General features: G+C 39.2%; 1 protein-coding gene across 1 annotated transcript; it reads left to right on the top strand.

Moving 5' to 3' along the window:
• The first annotated feature begins 11,537 nt into the window (after positions 1-11,537).
• Positions 11,538-12,805, top strand: LOC142167361 (uncharacterized). The gene is made up of 2 exons (XM_075227525.1): positions 11,538-11,761; positions 11,863-12,805. Exons 1-2 carry the CDS (start codon positions 11,538-11,540, stop codon positions 12,803-12,805), a joined length of 1,167 nt encoding a protein of 388 aa, XP_075083626.1.
• The last annotated feature ends 12,881 nt before the right edge of the window (positions 12,806-25,686 follow it).

Raw genomic sequence — 25,686 nt, 5'->3', positions numbered from 1 at the left:
TGGCCGGGTACCAAGCGATAAAACTTCGCGTTCGCGAAGGCCAAATTTGGCAAGGCTTCGCGTTCGCGAGATTGCCTTCGCATTCGCGAAAAGCAAAGTTTTGGCTGCACAAAAATGTGCTTCACGAACGCGAGGCACTGACCGCGTTCGGGAATGGTAAAAAATCGAAAAAACAGAACTTATGTTCTCAAAAATGGGATTCGTCCCATTTTCAACTCTTTTCCATTTTTGAGCTCGGGTAAGGCGATTTTTGGGCGATTTTCATGGAAAAATATTAGGGTAAGTGTTCCTTATTCTATATTGATTATATTTCATGATTCCATACTCATTTACATCATGAATCCCTGAATTTATGGAAGAAAAATCACATGTTTATAAAATCTTCCAAAAATGAAAATTTAAGATTTGAAGGTCCATTTGACATCGGAATTGGATAATTTTTTGTATGGTTGGACTCATCTCGAAATGAGTGTTCGGATTTCGTAAGTTTTTTTGAGATTTGAGACGTGGGTCCCACTGTCAAATATTTAAATAAATTTCGAATTTTTATCCGAAAAATTAGTAAATTCATATGGAATTAATTCCTATGATCCGTATTGAGTATATAGAATTGTTTGTGAATGGATTTGAAGCTTTTGGAGACAAATTCAAAAGGAAAAGTTGTGGTCGAATAAATTATTGGAATTTGCAAAATGAGGTAAGTATCGTGGTTAACCTTGACTTGAGGGAATAGAACCCTTAAATTATTTGTTATGTGAAAAGTATGTGAACGATGTATAGGTGAGGTGATGAGTGTCTATACGTCGTCAAATTAATTATTTGCATAATTATTTGAAAATCCTAAATTGTTTTAATACACGAATTAATTGTTATATAAATTGTCTCTCTCCTATTCTTTGTCAAATATTAGTTCTTGAATTCCTGCAATAATTGCTACATGCTTATTTGATTTATGTGCATTAATTGCTACTTGACATTTTACATATTAAATACTAAACTGCCTATTTTCTCCCTGATTTTCATAATAAATTGCTATTTGTCACTGTTTGTTTCATAATTAAATCATAATTTTTGTATTCTTGTTGTCTTATAATTTTATAGTAATTGTTGTATTTATTGGGGGAATTTCTTCTATAAGGAGGAGCGGGTTGCACGCTGCAACAGAATTGATTGAAATGAATATATTGGAGGATCGGGTTGCACACCGCAATAAACTTATTAAAAGTCCATATTGAGGGACTGCAACAGACTTATTAAAAGTCCATATTGGGGGATTGGGTTGCACGCCGCAACTGACTTGATTAAAAGTCCATATTGGTGGATTGGGTTGCACGCCGCAACAGACTTGCTTAAAAGTCGATATATATATTGGGGGATCGGATTGTACGCCGCAACAGAATTGAATATGAATATATTGTGAGAGTGGGTTGCACGCTGCAATAGAAAATTGGTTAAAATAATAATGGTTTATGACTACTGAGTTGTCTTCAATTATTATAAATGAGTTAACCGATTTATTTCTATTATTTGTTGTTGTTACTAATATTGCGTACAGGTTAATGTAAGTGACCCGCCTTAGCCTCGTCACTACTTCGTTGAGGTTAGGCTCAGCACTTACCAGTACATAGGGTCGGTTGTACTGATACTACACTCTGCACTTCTTGTGTAGATTTCAGAGTTGGTCCCAGCGGCGTACCATAGACTTGCTCGGCTTTCAGCTACTTATAGGAGACTTGAGGTATAACTGCACATCGTTCGCAGTTCTGAAGTCCCCGTCCACTTTACTTTAGTTGTGTGTTTGCTTCCAGACAGCTTTATTTTATTCAGACCTTTATTTGTATTATTCTAGAAGCTCGTGCACTTGTGACACCAATTCTGGGATGGTATTTAGACTCTGTTATTTTTTATGGATTATTCACTACATTTCAGACTTTACTTCCGCATTTGTTTCTTTGTTATTAATAAATTTAATAAATTGTTTTAAAATGGATTATATTATTCTAATGTTGGCTTGCCTAGAAAGTGAAATGTTAGGCGCCATCACGGTCCCGAGGGTGGGAATTTTGGGTCGTGACACACGCAAAATTTGGTGTCATTCGGAGTAGTTTAAGTACGTTTCGGCACGTTGGGAGTAAATTGAAGAACTTGAAGTTCATATTTTGATTCAATTGGTTTGGGGTGTGATTCTTAGTTTTGATGTTGTTTTGTATATTTCGAGAGTTTGAACGAGTCCGTTTTATGATTCCAAACTTCTTGGTATATTTGGACGGGGCCTCGGGTGCCCTAGATGCCGTTCGGACGATACGCGGATTGAGTTTTAAACTAAAGAGGGTTGCTGGTTGCACCAGTTCTAGTGTAACTGCACCTGCGAGCCTTGGGGCGCAGGTGCGAGCCCGCAGATGCTTGGTTCGTGCCGCAGAAGCGGCTGGGAGCATTTGGCCATGGACCTGCAGATGCGTGTGAGTTTGCGCACCTGCGAACGCGCAGGTGCAATGGGGGAAACCGCAGAAGCAGCTATGTCCGCAGGCGCGTTTCGATGGTCGCAGGAGCGGCTCTAGCTCCGCAGATGCGAATGTTGGCTGACTGGGGGAGGATCTCACTTGCGAGATTTCCTCCACAGAAGCGGCACCGCAGGTGCGGCAGTGGCCTCGCAGGTGCGAGATTCGCTGGGCAGCGGGGTTGTTTTAAATACCGGACTTAGGCACTTTGCCCACTTCTTACACTTCTTGGGGGCGATCTTGGAGCTGGTTAAAGAGGGGATTTTCATCAACTAATTGAGGTAAGTAATTTCTATCAAATGTGAGTTAAATACATAGCTTATGGGTAGATTATAATATGTAAATTAGTGAAAATCTTGGGGTTTAGGTAAAAATCTAGGTTTTGATAAAGAGGAGATTTAACCACAAAATTTGTTATGGAATCTAGTGAAAATTGTATATTTGAGTTCATAGTGTTATGGATAACAACTTTCTCCGAAAATTTCCGGAATCCGGGCACGTGGGCCCCGAGGTGAAATTTAGGGGATTTTTCAAATAGGCTTGGGAAATCACTTTGATAGTTAAGATATGAACTTTTGAACAGGTATTGATCATTTTATATAATATTTGACTAGTTTCGAGTAGTTTGGCACCAAATTGAGGGTTTGAGCACAATTTTGGACCGAAAAGTAGGCTTTAAGACGAGGTAAGTCTCTTTTCTAACCTTGTAAGAGGGAATTATCCCCATAGGTGAATTGAGTAACATGTGTTTCTATTTGTGGGGGCTACATATGCACGAGGTGATGAGAGTCCGTACGTAGATACTAATTTATGCTATTGTCCGGGTAGTCTAGGACCCATATCATGCTATACTTGAGATGTTGGCACCCTTAAATGATAATTTAATTGCTTAAGTTAGATTGGAAACTTATAAAGGAATTTTTAAAACGTTAAATTTCATTTACTTGAAATTGTGAATGGAACACTTGACTGTTATTGGAAATTTGTGTTTCTTTAAAGTATTTTTCTTTGTGGAGAAGGCCGAACGCCTCGGTAGCAGATAGATGCATCTATGGTTCGAGCCATTTGACCCTCGACAGTGCACATTTTAAAGATTTATGTTGGATCGGGTCGTACGACCTCGGTATAATTTGCGCATGATATATCTTTGGAATCATTTATAATCGATATTGCTTCATTGGCTTGAGATATAAATTGTTAAATGGTGAAAAATAAATTCGGGACTTAGTACTTGTGAAAGGATTATTTATTATTTACTGTTATTGGGTTTTCAGTATTATTCACGAAATCCATGCTCATTTGTAAATTTTGGCATATTATTTTAGCCCATAGTAAGTGTCAAAGTCGACCCCTCATCACTACTTCTTCGAGGTTAGACTGGATACTTACTGGGTACATGTTGTTTATGTACTCACGCTATACTTCTGCACTTGATGTGCAGGATGTGAGGTAGGTACTTTTGGATATCAGTCTGGCGTGCACTCTTGATTACTACTGCGAGACTTTACGGTGAGCTGTCTTCCGAACCCATCCTGCAGCAGCCGAAGTCTTCTTTTTGCCTTATTTCTCTGTCTATTTTGTTTCAGACAGTTGTATAGTACTCTTTATTAATATTCTACTAGTAGCCCATACACTTGTGATGCCAAGTCTTGGAACACACTAGTAGACTTGTGGTTTTGGCTTTGTTTCTACGGTTATGACTGCATTTAGCTGCTTCTGTTTTAATTATTCTAAATCTATTATTTATTAAATCTTTTAAATTAAGGAAAGTTATTTACTTGAAAAACTTATTAAAATGGGAAATCACTAGATTGCTTAAGGTTGGCTTGCCTAGAAACGGTGTTGGGCGTCATCTTGACCTAAAATAGAATTGGGTCGTGACAACATGGTATCAGAGCACTAGGTTCATGTAGGTCTCACAAGTTATGGACATGCCTAATAGAGTCTTGCGGATCGGTGCGGAGACGTCTGTACTTATTTTTGATAGGTTGTAGGGTGTTAGGAAACCAATCTTTATTCATCTTCTATCGTGCAGTTGATGGTGTACTAAGTTTCTTCCTCTTATTCTCTCACAGATAGTGAGAACACGCACGGAAGACATTCCTGACCCAAGAGAGGTTGCTCCCCCTATTGCTAGAGGCCGAGGCAGAGGCCGGGGAAGAGCACCCGCCCGAGGTAGGGGACGAGGACGTCCCAGAGTTGCCCTAGTTGTACCACCAGTGGATCTAGTAGAGGATCCCATTGTTGAGGAGCAGGGCGAGGTGCCTGCAGCACAACCAGCGTTGGTCGATTTTATGTCAGCACCGGGCTTTCAGGAGGTTATGGGCCATATGCTACGATTCATGGATACTATGACCGAGCATGGTTTATTTCTAGCTGACCCAGCCATATCTCAGGCAGGAGGGGGAGCACAAACCCCTACTGCTCAGGCTCCAAGTCATGCGGCTGACGTATATCAGACCCCGGGTGCACTACCCGTGGGTGACGCCCAGCCAGCTGCACCAGCGGCACCTGAGCCTAGACCAGCTGCGGCCGGCAAGCCGCATAAGCTAATGGACAAATGGACTAGGCTACACCCTCCTGTCTTTGGAGGTGAGCGACATGAGGATCCCCAGAACTTCATTGATCGGTGCAGGGACAGATTGCACAACATAAGGATATTGGAGTCCCATGGGGTGGATTTCACTACTTTCCAGCTAGAGGGCAGGGCCTGTCGGTGGTGGCAGTATTATCTTCTTGGCAGACCAGTAGGTTCTCCTCCCATGACTTGGGACCAGTTTACACGTCTATTCTTGGACAGGTATATCCCACCCTCTCATAGCGAAGAGTTGTGGTTCCAGTTTGAGCTGCTCCAGCAGCACAGATGTCTGTGACCGATTATGAGGCCAGATTCTCTAAGTTGTCTCGCCATGCACTTATGATACTTCCTACTGAGGCGGAGTGAGTGCGGAGGTTTGTTGCGGGGTTGCACTCAGGTATTCATGCTACTATGGCCCGAGAGGTTGAGATGGGGACTTCCTATCAGTTAGTAGTGGAGATTTCTCGGAGGATTGAGGTTTACTGTCAAAGGGGTAGAGAGCAGATGCAACGGGATAAGAGGGTCCGTTATTCTGGATAGTTTAGAGGTTCCCCAACTTGGTACAGAGTTTAGTTCATGAGGGGTTAGCCCAGCAGGCTCACATATCCAGCATCGTCGCCTCCTCGGAGTGCTCTAGTGCGACCCTATTTTACTGCCATGCCGGAGAGTTCTTACCGCCTACCAGTTATTCAGGGTTCTTCCAGTGCCTACTTCAGTGCCATTCCAGAGAGTCCTTACCACCCACCAGCCATTCAGGGTTCTTCCAGTGGGTATTCAGGCAATCAGGGTCAGACTTCAGGACAGCAGATCACCGCACCGAGAGGTTTTTTCGAGTGTGGGGATCCCGTCATTTGCAGAGGTTCTACCCCAGGCTTCAGGGTAAGGCAGTATAGCAGGGTCATTAGCCTATGATTACAGCACCGGTCGTCCGGCCGCCCAGAGGCGGAGGGCAGGCGGGTAGGGGTTGTCCTAGAAGTGGAGGCCAGGCAGGGGGAGGTCAGCCAGCTACTGTTCAGACAGGCGGAGGCCAGCCAGTCGTCACTCCAGCTAGGTTCTATGCTTTTCCATCCAGATCAGATGCAGTGGCCTCAGATGCCGTGATCACAGGTATTATTTCTGTCTGCGCTAGGGATGCTTCAGTATTGTTTGATCCAGGATCTACCTATTCATATGTGTCATCTCTGTTTGCCCATTTCCTGGATATTCCTCGTGAGTCCTTGGGTACTCCTGTTTATGTGTCCACTCCTATGGGCGATTCTGTTATTGTGGATTGGATCTATCGGTCCTGTGTGGTCACATTTTGTGGTTATGAGACTAGAGCGGATCTCCTGTTTCTCGATATGGCTGACTTTGAGGTTATCCTGGGCATGGACTAGTTATCTCTGTATCACTCCATCCTTGTTTGCCATGGACTGGTTCTACTAGTAGCCCATACACTTGTGACACCAGGTATTGCCACACACTAGTAGACTTGTGGTTTTGGCTTTATTTCTACGGTTATGACTGCATTTAGCTGCTTCTATTTTAATTATTCTAAATCTGTTATTTATTAAATCTTTTAAATTAAGTAAAGTTATTTACTTGAAAAATTTATTAAAATGGGAAATCACTAGATTGCTTAAGGTTGGCTTGCTTAGCAACGGTGTTGGGCGCCATCTCGACCTAAAATAGAATTGGGTCGTGACACTTACAAATGATGAATTTTCTTGTGATGTTTGTTATCAAGGCAAAATGATCACTAGACCATCACCAATGAAGGTTGGCATTGAATCCCCTTCCTTTTTAGAGCATATACATGGAGATATATGTTGACTTATTCACCTACCAAGTTTGTTGTTTAGATATTTCATGGTCTCAATAGATATATCTTCAAGGTGGTCTCATGTATACCTATTATCATCTCGCAACCTGGCATTTGCATATCTATTAACCTAAATAATTTGATTAAGTGCATGATTCCTAGATTATCCTATAAAGGTTATTTGCCTTGATAATGCTAGAGAATTCACATCTCAAACTTTTGATGATTATTGTTTATCAGTTAGAATAAAAGTTGAACATCCTGTAGCTCATGTTCATACTCAAAATGTCCTTGCGGAGTCATTTATTAAACGCTTGCAATTGATAGCAAGGCCACTACTTATAAAAACAAAATTGTTCACTACTATTTGGGGCCATGCTATCTTGTATGCAGCATCACTTGTTCGTCTCAGACCGACACATTATAATTAATATTTTCTGTCATATTTAATTTTTGGTCATGAACCAAATATTGCTGTTCTATGGATTTTTGAATGCAGTGTATATGTGCCAGTAGCACCACCACAGTGCAGTAAGATAGGCCCCCAAAGAAGGTTAGGAATATATGATGGGTTTGAATCACCCTCCATTATTCGCTATCTTGAACCACTGACGAGAGATTTATTTACTACTCGATTTACAGATTATCGATTAGATGAAATAAATTTTCCACAATTAGGGGGAGAGAAAAAGGAAATCAAAAGAGAAATTGTGTGGAAAGTTTCATCATTATCTCATTTTGATCCACGTACCCCTATATGTAATCAGGAGGTCCAGAAGATCATCCTTTTATAGAATATAGCAAATCAAATGCCAGACGCGTTTACTAATTTGAAAAGGATAACTAAGTCACATATCCCTGCAGATAATGTGCCTATCTGAATTGATGTCCCAGCAGGACCATCTACTATCATGATAGCTAGTGAACCTAAAGCACTCCTGAAGCGTGGTAGGCTTGAAAGGCTTGAAATACAACTAATGGATGTAGTTACAGCTTATTGTACGGTTCACTTGATAATGAAATTTACATGAAAATTCCTGAACGATTTAAAATGACTGAAGCATATTTAAAATCTCGGGAAATGTATTCAATCATATTACAAAGATCTTTGTAAAGTAATCTGGGCGTATGTGGTATAATCGCCTCGTGAATATTTGCTGAAAGAAGGTTACATAAATGATGTTATTTGTCCATGAATTTTTATAAAGATAATGGCATCAGAATTTGTTATGTTGTTTATGTTGATGACATAAATCTTGTTGGAACTCCAGAAGATCTCCAAAAGGCAATTGAATATCTTAATAAATAATTTGACATGAAAGATCTTGGAAAGACAAAACTTTGTCTTAGTCTACAAATTAAACATTTAGCATACGGGATCTTTATCCATCAATCTGCCTATACATATTGGGTCCTAAAATATTTTTACATGGACAAAGCGTACCCATTTAGTACTGTAACACCCCAAATTTTTACTAATATTTGCATTCTCGATTGAGTATCTTTATAATGAGGAGATATTTTACTTCGCACTTCCTAAATGTGAAATTGACAATATATAAAAATTCCTTAATTTAGGTTGTGTTAATATTAACAAAGAAGTTCCATGGTGTTGCCATGTGTAACACTTAATATTATTTTGATGAATTATTATTAAATATATTATATAATTAAAGTTTTGTGCTGCCACCCTTTTGTATTTTTCTAAAGATATTTAGTAGGTTGGGCAGCCACATTTTTCATATTTATCCAAAGTTTAGATACTACTTTGGTTGACTTGCTTTTCCATAACCTCCAATCATATTTCATTCTTTCAAGACAAAGAAAACCCCTACCTTCTCTCCTTCTTATCACCTTAAAAACTTCATGAAAACCATCATAAATCTCCACTAAACCAACCAGAAAAACTCGTTCTTGGTGAAGCTCAAGCTGCTCCTCTCTTTTGTGGTAAGTTACTAAACCCGTTTTTATACTAGACAGCTATTAGTATTTTCTTCATATCTTTTTGTATAGAGCTCCGTTTTAAGTGATCCAAGACTTTCTGGAAATCTATTTCATAGATCTATAACTCTTATTCAGGAACCAAAATCTATGTTTGCTTGTATTTACCCGAAAAGGGATCATAAAGTATAGGGCAGGTGCTGCCCATATTTTCAGTTTTAAAAATACTCCCGGTACTATTGTTAGTAATTTTAGCATAACTTGTTGTAAGAAACTGATATTGGGGTGGTTCAAGATGTTCTGAAATGATAAGACATATATCTACAACTGTAATAAAACCATATAGTCTAGTTTATCCTTTTTTATCTTCAAAACTGAGTCACAACACAAGAAAGTGATATTGTCCATAATTCCTATTTCAAATATTTTGGGTAATTTTCACCAATATCATGTTTAGTTTAACATGTTAAATCACTAAACTTATATAGATATTTGATTATGTATTTAAGGTATATATACCCTTGTAAAATCTAAGGGGAAGTGTTCGAGGAAGTGGACGGATTTGGTTTGTTTATGGTGTAGACGATTCAAATGTCCTCAAGTTGTGGTTGAATTGTTTTGTGGTAAAACACCAAGGTTTGTGTATAAACTTTGTACCCTTTTTACTTGCTGGAATATTTTGAAATAACCTGATATTTTCTATTTTTTTGTCTTCAATTTATATCGTTGTATTCGTGTTATATCAAGTATTGTAAGATATTCGCTAAATCGCCCACTCGTATGGATTGCTTGATCGTTTTGAATTCTTGTTGGGAATTTGTCCTTCTTGTGGCAGTGACTTTGTCACTCATCTTGGCATGCCTCTTGATTCGGATCTTTTGCCATCTTGACTTTGGATTTGTAGTTCGTCTTAAATTATGGAACTTGTCCGTGTTAAGTACGAATTAGAAAGCCATTTTTAATATGGTTCTTGATTCTCTTGACTATTGGATTTTGACCCTACTTGATTTGGGGTTTCGGTATATCTTGATATCTGATTATGTTTAGTGTGATATCATGACGTACATATTGGGCGAAAAATGAATATTTGGCAAACTCTCTTGGATTGATAGTATACGCTTTCTCGACTCTTGAACATTGTTATTGATATTTAGAAACACTTCAAGGTTTGATATTTGATACTTTTGATATATTTGTTCACTTGTTTTAAATTATGTTAAGTCTGAGCTACCTATGACTGAAAAGGGGAATTGGAGAATTTAATGGCTCCAAGCCCAAAGTTTATACGCCACTAAGCTTTATGCTTACCGATAGTTGTTTTCTATCGTAGGTAATGTGCGAGATAAAATTTGAAGACGGTCTTATGAAGTAGTCTTTTTGGGAGCACTTATAGAGATCACATTTGCCTATGTATAGTTTTGGGACATGTACATGATATATATGTCACACTTATGTATGTTATTTGGAGGCTTATTGATCTTAAGACCAAAATCTTGTAACTTGAATTTGGTAACTTATTTTGCTATTTTAGGGTGTGTTAATAATTCAAGTCTTATAATATGCTGAATTTACACTTTGTCTTGTAAATATGTACAAAGGAGAAAACTAGTTTTCCTTTTTATACCCGATAGTTTAAAATTTATGCAATACAAACTTGCAGTGATGTTGAATGAAAGTATAATTTTGTTAGGAAGTTGCTTCAACGTGTTGATTATTCAAGAAGGGTTATATCACCTTATGTTGATATTTTGACATTGTATTTCATTTTTTTTTTTAAATTATGAAGAGTATTTTCAAAAATAAAAATATTGCACTTTGGACCTCATCGGATGGGCCTATTTTCGTTACTAAATTGTTTTGAATGTTTTTTTTTAATTAATATCATCTTAATATTGAAAGTAGTAAATTAGATTTGTTTCGTAAGTAGCACCCTCCCAAAGAGGTTGCTACAAGTTTTGGTATCAGAGCCTAGGTTTGTGATTCTAGGATTTTTGTTGTGATCATACCTAATATTTTTTGTTATTTTCTTTCTTGAAAATGACTTGGAGATTATAAATTTTTGCATACTTGTTTAATGTAATTTGATGTATTCCTTGTGAATATGCATCATGTACATGTCCCTAATGCAGTGTGATCGTATCTTTTATAGGAATTTTAATAAGGCCTCTTCTTCGAATAGAGATATTGAATCCGTTGATGAAAGTCAGTCCCATTATAATGCTCCACCTCGCCTCCAAGAAGGAGATGAGGTACCCTTGCCTAACCTAAATCATCATCATGTTAGTGAAAATAAAATGGGATATAATATAAGAGTAATGGGTCATAGTAGTCCTATTATGACTCCTCCATTTCAGCAGACGGTTGAGTTCTTTCGTCACTTGGCTGGGACAAAGTCAGAACCTAGTGAAATGAATTTTGAGAAGATGAGGAAAATGGGGTGGAGTTGAATTTGAAGGCACTATTGATCCCACGGTAGATGAACAATGGCTCGAGCGCATGGAGAGGGTCTATGAACAACTAGAGTGTACGCCAAATTTAAGTATGCTATCTCTCTTTTACAAAAAGATGCCTATGATTGGTGGGTAAGTATGCCAAATGCAAAAGCAAAACCTCTGGTACTGACTTGAGATGACTTTGTGAAAGCATTTCATGCAAAATATGTCCCCCTATCTATTATGATGCTAAGAAAAAAGAGTTTTTGAATTTAAGACAAGGGAGTATGACTATTGCAGAGTATCAACAAAAATTTCTCAGGCTTTTTCGCTATGCTGGAGGTATTATTGATGGTGAAAGAGACAAATGCAGAAGATTTGAAGAAGGTTTGAATGGTTACATTCGAAAGTCTGTGGCAATCTTGCAACTTGAGGATTTTTCCAAGCTAATTTCAGCTGCTCTTACTTGGGAAAAAATTGACAAGGAAGAAGCTCGTAGGAGAGAAAACAGGTTTAGGAAGGGAAACTTTGACTATTCCAAGACTAAAAGTGAACAGAAGTCATCATATCATAAGTAGAATAAGCAAATTTCTCTACTGCTAATACTCCAAGTTATGTCCAAGGCAAAACTTATACATCAACTTGTGCACAGTTCGGGAAAAATCACTATGGTTCCTATAGAAGAGCTTCTGGTGCTTGTTTTAATTGTGGAAGTCTGGATCATAAAGTGAAGGATTGTCCTAATCCTAATCCTCTTTCTTATACACATACAGAGATCTCAGTTCAAAAGCATGTCACTACTCATTCTCAAGCTAATAGCGGTGCAAGACCTAGAAATGTGCAAACAGCGGGTCTGGGTGGAGCTAATCAGGCTAGTGGGTCGAGATCTCCTGCACGAGTCTATGCTATGAGACATAGGAATGACCAAGATGGTCTGGATGTGGTTGTTAGTAAATTTCAATTATTTGGCATATTTTTTGTTACATTATTTGATCCTGGATCTTCGCACTCTTATGTTTGCTCATCACTTGCATTTCCTGATACTGTTAAATCTGTGAGACTTGACTTTGATGTGCTGGTCACGAGTCCATTAGGTCAGCAGGCTGTTGTTAACCGGATTTGCCGAGATTGTCCATTCATGATTCAAAATCTGGTCTTCCCTGCAGACTTGCTTGAAATGCCCTTCCAAGACTATGATGTTATTGTTTGTATGGATTGGCTCCATAGGTACCATGCATTGGTTGATTATAGGTTGAAGCAAGTGACTATTATAACTCATGCATATTCACACATAGTAGTTCAAGTAGAAAGATCATTAACATCTAATATTATTTCTGCAGTCTTGGCAAGGAAGATGATTTGTCAAGGTTATGATGTCTATCTTGCTCATATAGTTGATACACGGTTGGGGAGTCCAAGTCATAAGGACATACCAACCATGTGCGACTTTCCTAATGTATTTTCTGATGATCTTCCTGGGTTGCCTCCAGAAAGGGAGATTGAACTTCCTATAGAGCTTGTCCCTAGAACTACTCCTATTTATCGCTCCATATAAAATGGCTCCAGCTGAATTAAAAGAGTTGAAGGCTCAATTGCAAGAACTTCTTGAGAAAAGTTTTATTCGTCGTGGTATTTCTCCTTGGGGAGCTCCTATTTTATTTGTGAAAAAGAAAGATGGCACTCTTAGGCTTTGCATTGATTACCGACAGCTGAACAAGGTAACAATCAAGAACAAATACCCACTACCTAGAATCGATGACTTGTTTGACCAACTAAACGGTGCCAACTTGTTCTCAAAAATTGACTTGAGGTCTGGATATTATCAGTTGCGTGTGAGGGAGCAAGATGTTCCTAAAACTTCTTTTAGGACCAGGTATGGCCATTATGAATTTTTGGTAATGCCATTTGGTTTGACAAATTCTCCCGCTGCATTTATGGATCAAATGAACCGTGTATACAAGCCTTATCTTGATCAATTTGTGGTGGTGTTTATTGATGACATTTTAGTCTATTCCAAGAATAAAGAAGATCATGATAAGTATCTCCGGATTGTCGTGCAAATTCTGAAAGGGAGGCAACTCTATTGTCACGACCCAATTTCCCCTCCGTGTGACATCGTGACGGCACCTAATCTCTACAATTAGGTAAGCCTAATATTTTGCGGAATAATAAAATAAAAATATAAATTCAACCAACTATTCAAAAATACACAACAATCCCAAAACCCAGAACATCGTGAATCATAAACTACAGAAGAAAAATCTAGTATCTCTATACATCAGAGTCTAACAAAGGAAAAATACAGAAGATAATGGACATGAGAAAGAGTAGAAGGGGACTCCGAGGTTTGCGGACGCGGCAGATTATGTTACTTGCCGAGGTAGTTTGTTTGGTTCTAGGAATGATTTGGAATGGGTTGTGACACTTAGTCTCAAGGTTGGAAGCTTAAGTTGAAAAGGTTGACCGGATGTTGACTTATGTGTAAACGACTTCGAAATGGAATTTTGATGGTTCAAATAGCTATGTATGGTGATTTCAGACTTAGGAGTGTGTCCGGATATTTATTTTGAAGTCCGTAGTTAAATTTGGGTTGAATTGGCGAAAATAGGAAATGAAAGGTTTGGAAGTTTGATCGGGAGTTGACTTTATTGATATCGGGGTCCGAATCTGATATCGGAAATTGGAATAGGTCTGCTGTGTCATTTATGACCTGTGTGCAAAATGTGAGGTCAATCGGACTTGATTGAATAGGTTTCGGCATCGAATGAACAAGTTGGAAATTCTTAGTTTTGATTAGGCTTGAATTGGGGTTCGATTCGTATTTTTGATGTTATTTAATGTGATTTGAAGCCCCAACTAAGTTTGTATCATATTTTAGGACGTGTTGGTATAATTGCTTGAGGTCCGTGGGCCTCAGGTAGATATCAGATGATTAACGAATCAAAATTTGGACTTGAAGCAATTCTGGATAATTTTCAGTTCTGGTGCAACTACACATGTGATGGAATGGCACAGGTGTGCTGCTGCAGGTACGGATGGCTAGGCGCAGAAGCGGAATGGGGATGGCTAGGGGCTTCATCGCAGGTGCATAAAGACTTCCGCATCTGCGAGCCCGCAGGTGCGAGCCAGGCTCCGCAGATGCGAAGTGATGGAAGGGCAGCCAGTATCGCAGAAGCGAAGCAGCGACCGCAGAAGCGAGTTAGCATAAGCATGCTAAGCCGCAGAAGTGAAAGGATTCCTCACATATGCGAGACCGCATATGCGAAATTACTGGGCAATATTCATTCCGAAGGGGTCCGAGATTTTTCTCATTTTTGGACATTTCAAACACGTTTTGGGGCTCTTTTTTAGAGAGTTTATGGGAATTATTGAGGTAAGTCACTTGTGACCATTTTTAGTCAATAATATCGAATTATTATTGAATTTTGTGACTAGATTATGTGATTTGAGGTGTAAATGATCGAGGGATGGATTATCCCTGGGCATGGATCTTGCCCTAGCTATTTATATTGAGGGACGGATCTTCCATGTGCATGGATTTTGCCCTAATAATTTATGTTTGGGGATGGTTTTTCCCTGGGCTAGATTGGCCATATAAAGTACTGAGTGACTGACTGTCCGTTGCTATTTATATTGAGTATGGATCTTCCATAGGCTGGATTTGCCCCGCACAGTACTGAGTGATTGAGTACTCTAAGAGTGTGAGTACGCGAGGTTTCATTGTAGTGCATCATGTGAGACATGTACTTTGGCATGTAGATATAGAGATGTTATATTCCTAATATCATTCGGATTTGGTCTATTTTTTACTTATGTTGGGTTTAACTGTTAAACCTGAAAGCATGTCTACATTTCTGTACTATTATTTATGTATTGAATTGTACATGTCGAGCTCGTCACTACTTTCAGCCCAAATGTTGGCCTTGTTACTTATTGAGTACATTGGGTCGGTTGTACTCATACTACACTTTATACTTCGTTTACAGATCTAGGTACTTCTGGATATGGCCGCTGCTAGATTTCGAAGATTTATCTATTGGAGACTATCGAGGTAGCTATTGTGCGTCCGCACACCTTGACCCTCTTTCCTTTCAGCTATTTGTACTATTCTATATTTCTAGACAGTGTCTTTATTAGTTAGACTATGTTATCATTTAGATACTCATGTAGTCAGTGACACCGGATTTTGGGAGTGTATTGTATAAAGACACCGTATTTTGTACCAGAAATTGTGGGATTTTACTCTTAAATTACTTATTATGTTTTCAAACTTATATGAAAATTGTGATTTCTTTTGGTTGTGGGCTTGCCTAGTATTGAGATAGGCGCCATCACAACATGTGAGATTTTGGATCGTGACAAATAAAAATATTTAAAAATAAGCACAAAACATAATTATATGTTCTGATACATTTTCATATGTTTCTTTCATAATACTTAGCACGTTATTAAGAAATTATTTTTAACTCCCTGTATTCCATATTATGTGGCATTATTCTTATTAGTCCATTTCAAAAGAATCACATCTTATATTTGGAAATAATAAATACAACAACATACCCAGTGTAATCTCACAAGTGGGGTCTAGGGAGAGTAATATCTACGCAGACCTTATCCCTGAAAGTGCAAGGGGGTGAATTGAAATTTCTTTTTTTCTTTTGCGAGGTAGTTGACTAACTTGCATTCTAGTCGACTGATATTTTTGAAACTAAATATAAGAAAGAAAATTGCAGAAAGTAAAAGACACAGAGTGTTTTTATACTGGTTCGGACTAAGAGTGAATCCAACGTCCAGTCCCCTTGGCTTGCAAGGGTGCTCTCTTTCAAATATGAAGTGACTTAGTACACATGAGTTGATGTTGTTATACACCAACAGTCTTCGATCGCTTTGTTATTCTCTCTTACAGTTGATACAATGCCTCACCAGTGTACTTTTCTCTCTCTCTTCTCTTCTTAGTTACACAAGAAATCTATGACAGGCTACAATGTTTGTTTGAAGTAGAACATTAATTTTGGTTTGATCAAAGTATGTGGATGCTTGGTGAGTTGGTCCCCATTCTTCATGGCGTGATAGTGTGATGATTGAGAAGCAACCCAAGGGAGTTGATTTCCGTAATCAATCAAGATGATTTCATTTTAGAAATAGGACGGACTCTTCCTTTCGATACTTCCTTGATTTTCTTTTCCTTGTGAGTCGGTGGAGAGAATATTCTCAGAGGATCTTCTATACACCAAAGATAGAATGGACTCTTTCTTTCGCTGATTCCTTGATTTCCTTTTCCTAGTGAGTCATTGGAGAGAATACTTTCAGAGGATCTTCTATATAGGTTGATTGATGCCTTCCATAAATGATTGATTCGAGTATCCACATGATTGATTTTCTATATTGATTGATTGATCATCTTATGTTGATTGATTTATGCCTTCCATAATAGTTGATTCGAATATCCAGTTTCCATAGAACGCACGACTACAACTTGATTCTTGCCTCCTTGATTTGTGCTTCCAGATCAGAGTCTTTTCCACATCTTGTGGGATTGGTTTCCTGCAAGTAGAATTAAGTTATTGTCTATCATTAAAATCTAAATCTAACAATCCCTATCTTGTGAAGGTAGAGAGGCTATTCTGAAGACCCTTGGCTAAAGAAAAATGACAAAAAGGTAGAAATCAACAAGCAGTAACATATCAACAAGATAATAAGTTAACTAAAGTGAAAGAAACATTGGGTAATAATAGAAATCTAAGAGTACGAGAGTACAATGCTAATACTACTATCTACTGGTACATCATAGAAATACGCTCGACTACCGACGAACCTCCTACCATAATTCTTGACCTCCACACCCTTCTATCAAGGGTCATGTCCTCAGTAAGATACAGCTGCACCATATCCTGCCTAATCACATCTCCTCAATACTTCATAGGCCTACCTCTACCTCTCTTCCGACCGATCAAGGCTAACCTCTCACATCTCCTCACCAGGGCAAATACACCCTTCCTCTTCATGTGTCCAAATCATCTCAGTCTCAATTCCCTCATCTTATCCTCTATTGGGGCCACTCCAACCGTGTCTCGGGTAACTTTATTCTTAATCTCATCTCACCTAGTATACCCAAATTTGGAAATAATGTAATTTAAAAAATTTCAATGTACCCCTAGTGTCATGTTCTTATAGTCTAAAAATCTTATGGTAGGCTTAAGACTTTAAGTTCCAAATGTTCTTTTTTTCTTAAATTTCGTGCCGAGTCAAACTCCAATCACATAAATTAAAACGGACGAAATAATATTTTTAGATTAGTGCAATGTGTTATCATTAATTTTAAGAATTATTTTATCTAACAAGTTGTTTGGTCATTTTTTGTTGAAAATGAGTTTACTTATTTAAAACATAAATAAAATGAAGTAAACATCTATTATGTCCAAAATGAGAAGAGCGATAACTGTTACAGGAAAAATCTCAAGAAAGAAGTAGTTATACTTAAATCAAAATATAAAAAGCCTTATGCTTATAAAAAAAATTTTTGATTGTAGAGTTTAGGGGTATGGTACCCTACTATTCTACTCTCTTGGTTTCACTAGTACATATATATTAATATACATAAAATATGTGTGTGTATGTATGTGTATCAATCCTAATTTGTCAGAATTGCTCATGCAAACGGTATCCCCAAGGGTTAGCGGCTCGGAATCAGATTTTTCTTCTAAGTCTTTCTACAATTTCCTCCCTTTGCCGTGGTACGACACAGATGATTCATCTAAATTATGCATGCAAATGGTGGACACACCTACAGTGGTGGAAACCTCAAGATGGATGAAAATGGTACTGTTGAAAGCCTGCATAGCATTCATGGGACATGTTACAGGCTTCTAATCAGACATTATGGGGCTAATCATTAGAATGGAGGAGAAAAGGAATATCCAATTACAACAACAGGAAAATGCAGAAGTGGAGTTAAAAAAAAGGGATGTCTATAGGGGGTTCTGAGCTTAAGAAATTGGCTTGGGGTCTACAAAAGGACAGCAGCAGTGGCAAGAAATAAAGGGACGGGTCTCAAAAGATCCATTCTAAATGAATATCAAAATCATAAGATGGAATGTACAGAGACTTAACAGGAAGAGTAAAAGGAGTACTTTAAAATCCCTTGTACACAAGATGAGGATAGATATTCTATGCTTACAAGAAACAAAAATAGAGGATTGAAGCAATTCCTTGATTAATCAAATATGGGGAAATAGATGGGTGGCATGGGATGAACTGAAGGCATATGGTAGTAAAGGGGGATCCTAATTATGTGGGATAGAAGGAATTGGAATTGTGTAGACTCTGAAGTGGGGAACTTTTTGTCACGACCCCAAATTCCCTCTGTAGGAGGTCGTGATGGTACCTAGTCTCTAAGACTAGGTAAGCCTATCAATGCAGAATAATAATAAATATCTTAAATAAATAAATCATAATTCAAACAATTTCAACACTCAAAACCTTGTAGAAATAAGTCACAAGCTTCTAAGAATTTATTCTCTATGTCTCTATATATGAGAGTCTAAAGCAAATAAGGAAGACAACATAGTAAGATAGAAGGGGACTCCGGATCTGCGGATGCTGGCAGATATACCTCGAAATCTCCTCGTACAGTTAGTTTACTGATGCCTGGTCTGATAAGATGTACCTGTATCTACACAAAAAGATGTGCAGAAGCGTAGTATGAGTACACCACAGCGGTACCCAGTAAGTGCCAAGCCTAACCTCGGTAGATTTTTGACGAGGTCAGGTCAGGCCATACTGGAAAATAAATAATAACAAGGTAAAATGTTTAACAATATAATAAGATAAAATGACAATGAAAATGAATCAAGTAGTGTGTCACTATTTAATTACACCAAATAATGGCAAATAATACATCGTGGAAACAAAACAAAACTCTTTTCAATTTCAAGAAAATCACAATAATAATCAAAGGTATCTGCGGCCATAAATCAATATCAACAAGGGCACTCCCGAGGTACTGCCTCGTAGTCCCAAATCATAAATAAATTCACAATATCTAATTTTCTTGTCTCACCGCGGGAGCCTTCACAATTTAGTTTTAAAGAAAATATTTTTCTCCGAAATAGCATCCCGCATTTTAGTCATCCTTATCACACCGCATGACTTCTAGTAGTTCTCCCTACTAGCCACGCATATCAAGCCACCCTTATCTCACCGCATGCGTTTTCACACCCAGACCTTATACCACCGCATGCGTATCAATATCACAATTTGCACCTCAAGTGCCCAAATATTTCAACTTGCCAAAATAAATCAATAACAATATTTTTTCACAATAAAGAGCTCACGGCTCATGCCAAAATAAATCAACAACAATATTTTTCCATAATAAAGAGCTCACGGCTCCATCACAATGAGTACGAAAATCTCATAAAATATTCAGCAAAAATAATATTTCACAAATTTAACACCTTGTCTAAATATTAAATTTTTAAATGTAAAATAATTCATTTTAAAAATAATATTTAAATTAAGAAATTCATCCTTCAAGTAATGCACAGAACAAAAGAAAATAGAGTTTCAAATAAAGAAGTAAAATACTTAGCAGTAACAAGTCAGGCAAATTTAAAATACGAAAATATATTAATGATGATGAGTATAACAGAATAAAATAATTTAATTTATATGCAACAATGCTCAACACAATTTAAAGACATAATCTTCCATATTTAGCCCGTGTACACACTCGTCACCTCGTGTGCACGACCTTCAACACATTGCAATTATCACAACAATACCAATCCTAGGGGAAATTTCCCACACATAAGGTTAGACAAGTCACTTACCTCGACTTGCTCCAATTTAATCAAGTAGTATACCTTTTCCTCGATTTTCGACTCCGATCGACTCGAATCTAGTCATAATTAATTCGATACAGTCAACAAAAATTATAGGAATCAATTTCATAAGAAAATACTACATTTTTCAATAAATCCAAAATTAGCTCAAAAATTGCTTGTGGGGGGCCACATCTCGGAATCCGGCAAAACTCACAAAATCCGATAACCCATTCAATTACGAGTTCAACCATACTAGCTTCACTCAAATTCGACTCCGAATCGACACCGAAATCTCAAAAATTCGTTTCTACTAGATTTCTATAATTTTCTAAAATTTCAATCTCATAACACTAATTAAATAGTGAGCACAATAATATATTCGTGTATATTGTCCAAATCCGAGTTAGAATCACTTACCTCAATGTTTTTCCTTGAAAATCTATCAAAAAGCGCCTCTCCTCAAGCTCCAATTCGTCAAAAATGGCAAATGGGATGAAGTCCCCTATTTTATATAACTGCCCAGGCAGCCTTCGATCCCGAGCATCGATCTTTATGGCCCTCAATCCTAGCCTCGGTCATGGACCTCGATCCTGGGCCTCGATCATGGTCCTCAAGCCTTGCCTTCGATCATGGACCTCGAGCCTGGCTTTGTTCATGGCCCTCGAGCCTTGCCTTCGATCATGGCTTCGATCCCCGGCCTTCGATCTCGGCCTCGATTTCTGGCTCAATTTCTGGGCTCGGTTTTTCTGCATTTCCAGCATAAATATTGCAGCAGCTTTTGCAACAACTGTTTAGGTCCAACTTATGACCCGTTAACCATCTGAAACTCACCCGAGGCCCTTGGGGCCTCAACCAAATACACCAACAAGTCCTAAAATAACATATGAACTTAGTTGAAGCCTCAAATCACATCAAATAACACTAAAATCATAAATCACACCCCAATTCATGCTTAATGAAACTTAAGAATTTCCAACTTCTACATTCGATGCCGAAACCTATCAAATCAAGTCCGATTGACCTCAAATTTTGCATGCAAGTCATAAATGACATAATGGAGCTATGAAAATTTTCAAAACTGGATTCCTATTTTAGCCATTTCAAGCCTAATTTCACTACGGAATCATCAAAATTCTATTCCGGTGTCTTTTTCTCAAAATGTTGACCGAAGTCAAACTTAGCATTTTAAGGCCAACTTAAGGAACCAAGTGTTCCGATTTCAACCTGAACACTTCCAAATCCCGTACCAACCATCCCTGCAAGTCATAATTTATAAAAGCACATACAGAGAGTTTTATTTTGGAGAACGGGATTCTAAATGTCAAAATGACCGGTTAGGTCATTACACTTTTCAATCTCCTACAGATTTGAAAGTTTATTAGAAGATTTCAATTGGGTATTCACAGGGGTGTATGATCCTCACACCAACCCTGAAAGAACTGTTCTTTGGCACGAACTTGAGTAATCAGGGGGTTGTGGTCTGACAATTGGGTATTTGGTGGAGTCTACAGATTTGAAAGTGAGAGATTAAATAGCGTAAGAAGATCCAGGGTTATGTGGAGATTCTCAGACACAATCCAGGAGTTAGGTCTGATTGATCCACCACTTCAGGGAACTTTATACACATGGTCAAGAGGTGAGGCTTCTCTACAAGCATCAAGGATTGATAGGTTCCTATTCTGTCATGACCCAAACTAACCCTGTCGTAATGGCGCCTATCGTGGAATTAGGCAAGCCGACTTATTTCCAAAACAAACCGATATTTTCATTTCAAAGATAATTTCAAGGCTATCTAACATAAAACCCTTCGTAAAGGAGTTCAAATCAAGACAAAAGTGCGGAAAGAAAAGCCCGACATCGGGGTATCACTAGTCATGAGCATCTACTATAATTTATCTGACAATATTGAGACTAACATAGTTTGGAAAATAGCTAAATACAACTAAAGGAAGATAAGAGGGAGAAGAGCAGGGGCTGCGATCGCCAAGCAGCTACCTTGCTATCCCCGAGAAAATCTGCAGCCAGAATAATCAATAACCGCTACCGTATCCAGCTACACCTGGATCTACACACAAGGTGCAGGGAGTAACGTGAGTATGCCAACTCAGTAAGTAACAACAGTAAATAAAGACTGAGCAGTAGTGACGAGCAACAAAGCATATAAAGTTCATATCATGAAATCTCGATAAAAATACAACATGCTAAAAAAACTAGTGTTTGAATCAAATCATCTCTTTTAAAACCCAGTTCCAGTAAAAAATCATTTAAAGATATTTTTCAACAGTTTCAAACAAAGGCTCATTGCAAAGGTGAGCAAAACAAATGATGAAATCATAAACAACCCCTCGGGCAAAACATCACTCATATACAGCCCCTCGGGCATACCTCACAATCACTCCTGCCACTCGGGCATACCTCACAATCACTCATGCCTCCCAGTCACTCAGCACTCGACACTCGCACTTAGTAGGTACCTGCGCTCACTAGGGGTGCGTACAGACTCCGGAGGGGCTCCTTCAGCCCAAGTGCTATATCAAGCCAAATCATGGCATAAATCACTCAGGCCCTCGGCCTATATCAAACACGCTGCGGCGTGCAGCCCGATCCCATAAATATCCTCACAAATCAGGCCCTTGACCTCACTCAGTCATAAACCTCTCAGTAAAAACAGGGTGCTCAGCCCAAAACAACATTTATATGCATCAAAACAAAGTAATAAAACTGAGTTATGTAGTAAATAGGTATAACCATTACTGAGTATAGATTTTCAATCAAAAACAATGAGAGGATAGTAAGAAAAAGGCCCCTAAGGGTCCAAACAGCATTGGCACAAGGCCCAAATATGACATTCCGCCCAATTTATAGAAACTCATTTCTAAAACTCAAAAGTATCATATAGTTTCAACAAAATATGCAACTTTACAGTTGCTACAAGATGGACCAAGTCACAATCTCCAACGGTGCATGCCCACACGCCCATCACCTAGCATGTACATTACCTCAAAATAGTAGAATAATACGAAATCCGGGGTTTCATACCCTCAAGACTAGATTTACAATCGTTACTTACCTCAATCCGGTCAAATCTCTACCCCGCAATGCTCTTGCCTTTAGACTCGGCCTCCAAATGCTCCAAATCTATTCACAGTCAGTACAATACCATCAATATACGCTAATGGAATGAATTCCACAAGAAAAACTATCAAATTAGCCCAAAACCCGAAATTGGCTCAAACCCGGCCCCCGGGCCCACGTCTTGAAATACGACAAAATTTACAAAACTAGAAAGCTCATCCACTCACGAATCTAACCATATCAAATTCATCAAAATCCGGCATCGTTTGGTCTTAGTCGAATCTTTGAATCACTCAAAACAACATCAAAACTTATTTCACTTCAAAAATCCTACTAATTAATGATGAACAAAGCTATAGATTCACGAAATTTATACCATTATGGGTTAGAATCACTTAGCCCAACGTTGCTCCTTGAAAACCTTCAAAAAATCTCCCCTCTCCCGAGTTCCTCAAGCCCAAAATTGAAAATGAAAGACAAAACCATGAGCTGGAGGTTTTCTGCCCAGCACATTCGCACCTGCGGCCAAATGTCTGCTCCTGCGGAACCTCACGTGCGATTGAATCCTCGCACCTGCGAGAACCACTTAAGTCCTCAAATTCCGCACCTACGCCCCAGGTTCCGCACCTGCGGGCGCGCACCTGCGCAACACTTCCGCTTCTGCGGAACCGGCTCAACTCTTCTTTTTCGCATCTATGCTCGAGGCCTCGCACCGGCGGCCAATCCTTCGCACCTGCGTTCCCAGCCTTGGCCTTCCATTTTCGCATCTACGGCTACCCCAAACGCACCTGCGACCTCGCACCTGCGACTCCCCCTTCCACAGGTGCAGAAATATCAGTAGCAGCAACTTAAGCTGCATTTTCCAACTTCAACAAATCTGTTAACCACCCAAAATCACCCCGAGGCTCTCGGGACCTCAACCAAAAATACCACAAGTCATATATCAACATACAAACTTAGTCGAATCTTTGAATCACTCAAAACAACATCAAAACTTATTTCACTTCAAAAATCCTACTAATTAATGATGAACAAAGCTATAGATTCACGAAATTTATACCATTATGGGTTAGAATCACTTAGCCCAACGTTGCTCCTTGAAAACCTTCAAAAATCTCCCCTCTCCCGAGTTCCTCAAGCCCAAAATTGAAAATGAAAGACAAAACCATGAGCTGGAGGTTTTCTGCCCAGCACATTCGCACCTGCGGCCAAATGTCTGCTCCTGCGGAACCTCACGTGCGATTGAATCCTCGCACCTGCGAGAACCACTTAAGTCCTCAAATTCCGCACCTACGCCCCAGGTTCCGCACCTGCGGGCGCGCACCTGCGCAACACTTCCGCTTCTGCGGAACCGGCTCAACTCTTCTTTTTCGCATCTATGCTCGAGGCCTCGCACCGGCGGCCAATCCTTCGCACCTGCGTTCCCAGCCTTGGCCTTCCATTTTCGCATCTACGGCTACCCCAAACGCACCTGCGACCTCGCACCTGCGACTCCCCCTTCCACAGGTGCAGAAATATCAGTAGCAGCAACTTAAGCTGCATTTTCCAACTTCAACAAATCTGTTAACCACCCAAAATCACCCCGAGGCTCTCGGGACCTCAACCAAAAATACCACAAGTCATATATCAACATACAAACTTAGTCGAATCTTTGAATCACTCAAAACAACATCAAAACTTATTTCACTTCAAAAATCCTACTAATTAATGATGAACAAAGCTATAGATTCACGAAATTTATACCATTATGGGTTAGAATCACTTAGCCCAACGTTGCTCCTTGAAAACCTTCAAAAATCTCCCCTCTCCCGAGTTCCTCAAGCCCAAAATTGAAAATGAAAGACAAAACCATGAGCTGGAGGTTTTCTGCCCAGCACATTCGCACCTGCGGCCAAATGTCTGCTCCTGCGGAACCTCACGTGCGATTGAATCCTCGCACCTGCGAGAACCACTTAAGTCCTCAAATTCCGCACCTACGCCCCAGGTTCCGCACCTGCGGGCGCGCACCTGCGCAACACTTCCGCTTCTGCGGAACCGGCTCAACTCTTCTTTTTCGCATCTATGCTCGAGGCCTCGCACCGGCGGCCAATCCTTCGCACCTGCGTTCCCAGCCTTGGCCTTCCATTTTCGCATCTACGGCTACCCCAAACGCACCTGCGACCTCGCACCTGCGACTCCCCCTTCCACAGGTGCAGAAATATCAGTAGCAGCAACTTAAGCTGCATTTTCCAACTTCAACAAATCTGTTAACCACCCAAAATCACCCCGAGGCTCTCGGGACCTCAACCAAAAATACCACAAGTCATATATCAACATACAAACTTAGTCGAATCTTTGAATCACTCAAAACAACATCAAAACTTATTTCACTTCAAAAATCCTACTAATTAATGATGAACAAAGCTATAGATTCACGAAATTTATACCATTATGGGTTAGAATCACTTATCCCAACGTTGCTCCTTGAAAACCTTCAAAAAATCTCCCCTCTCCCGAGTTCCTCAAGCCCAAAATTGAAAATGAAAGACAAAACCAT

Source organism: Nicotiana tabacum, chromosome 12 (assembly GCF_000715075.1).
Source record: "Nicotiana tabacum cultivar K326 chromosome 12, ASM71507v2, whole genome shotgun sequence".
NCBI classification, from domain to species: Eukaryota; Viridiplantae; Streptophyta; class Magnoliopsida; order Solanales; family Solanaceae; genus Nicotiana; species Nicotiana tabacum.
Note: the sequence above shows the minus strand (reverse complement) of the source record. Positions and strands in the feature narration are given on the sequence as shown.

Bases quoted from the DNA above. Each gene is read 5' to 3' on its own strand.
- LOC142167361 (XM_075227525.1), top strand. From the start codon at position 11,538: ATGACTATTGCAGAGTATCAACAAAAATTTCTCAGGCTTTTTCGCTAT. The intron at 11,762-11,862 runs GTTTAGGAAGGG...TAATACTCCAAG, and splicing joins GCTCGTAGGAGAGAAAACAG to TTATGTCCAAGGCAAAACTT.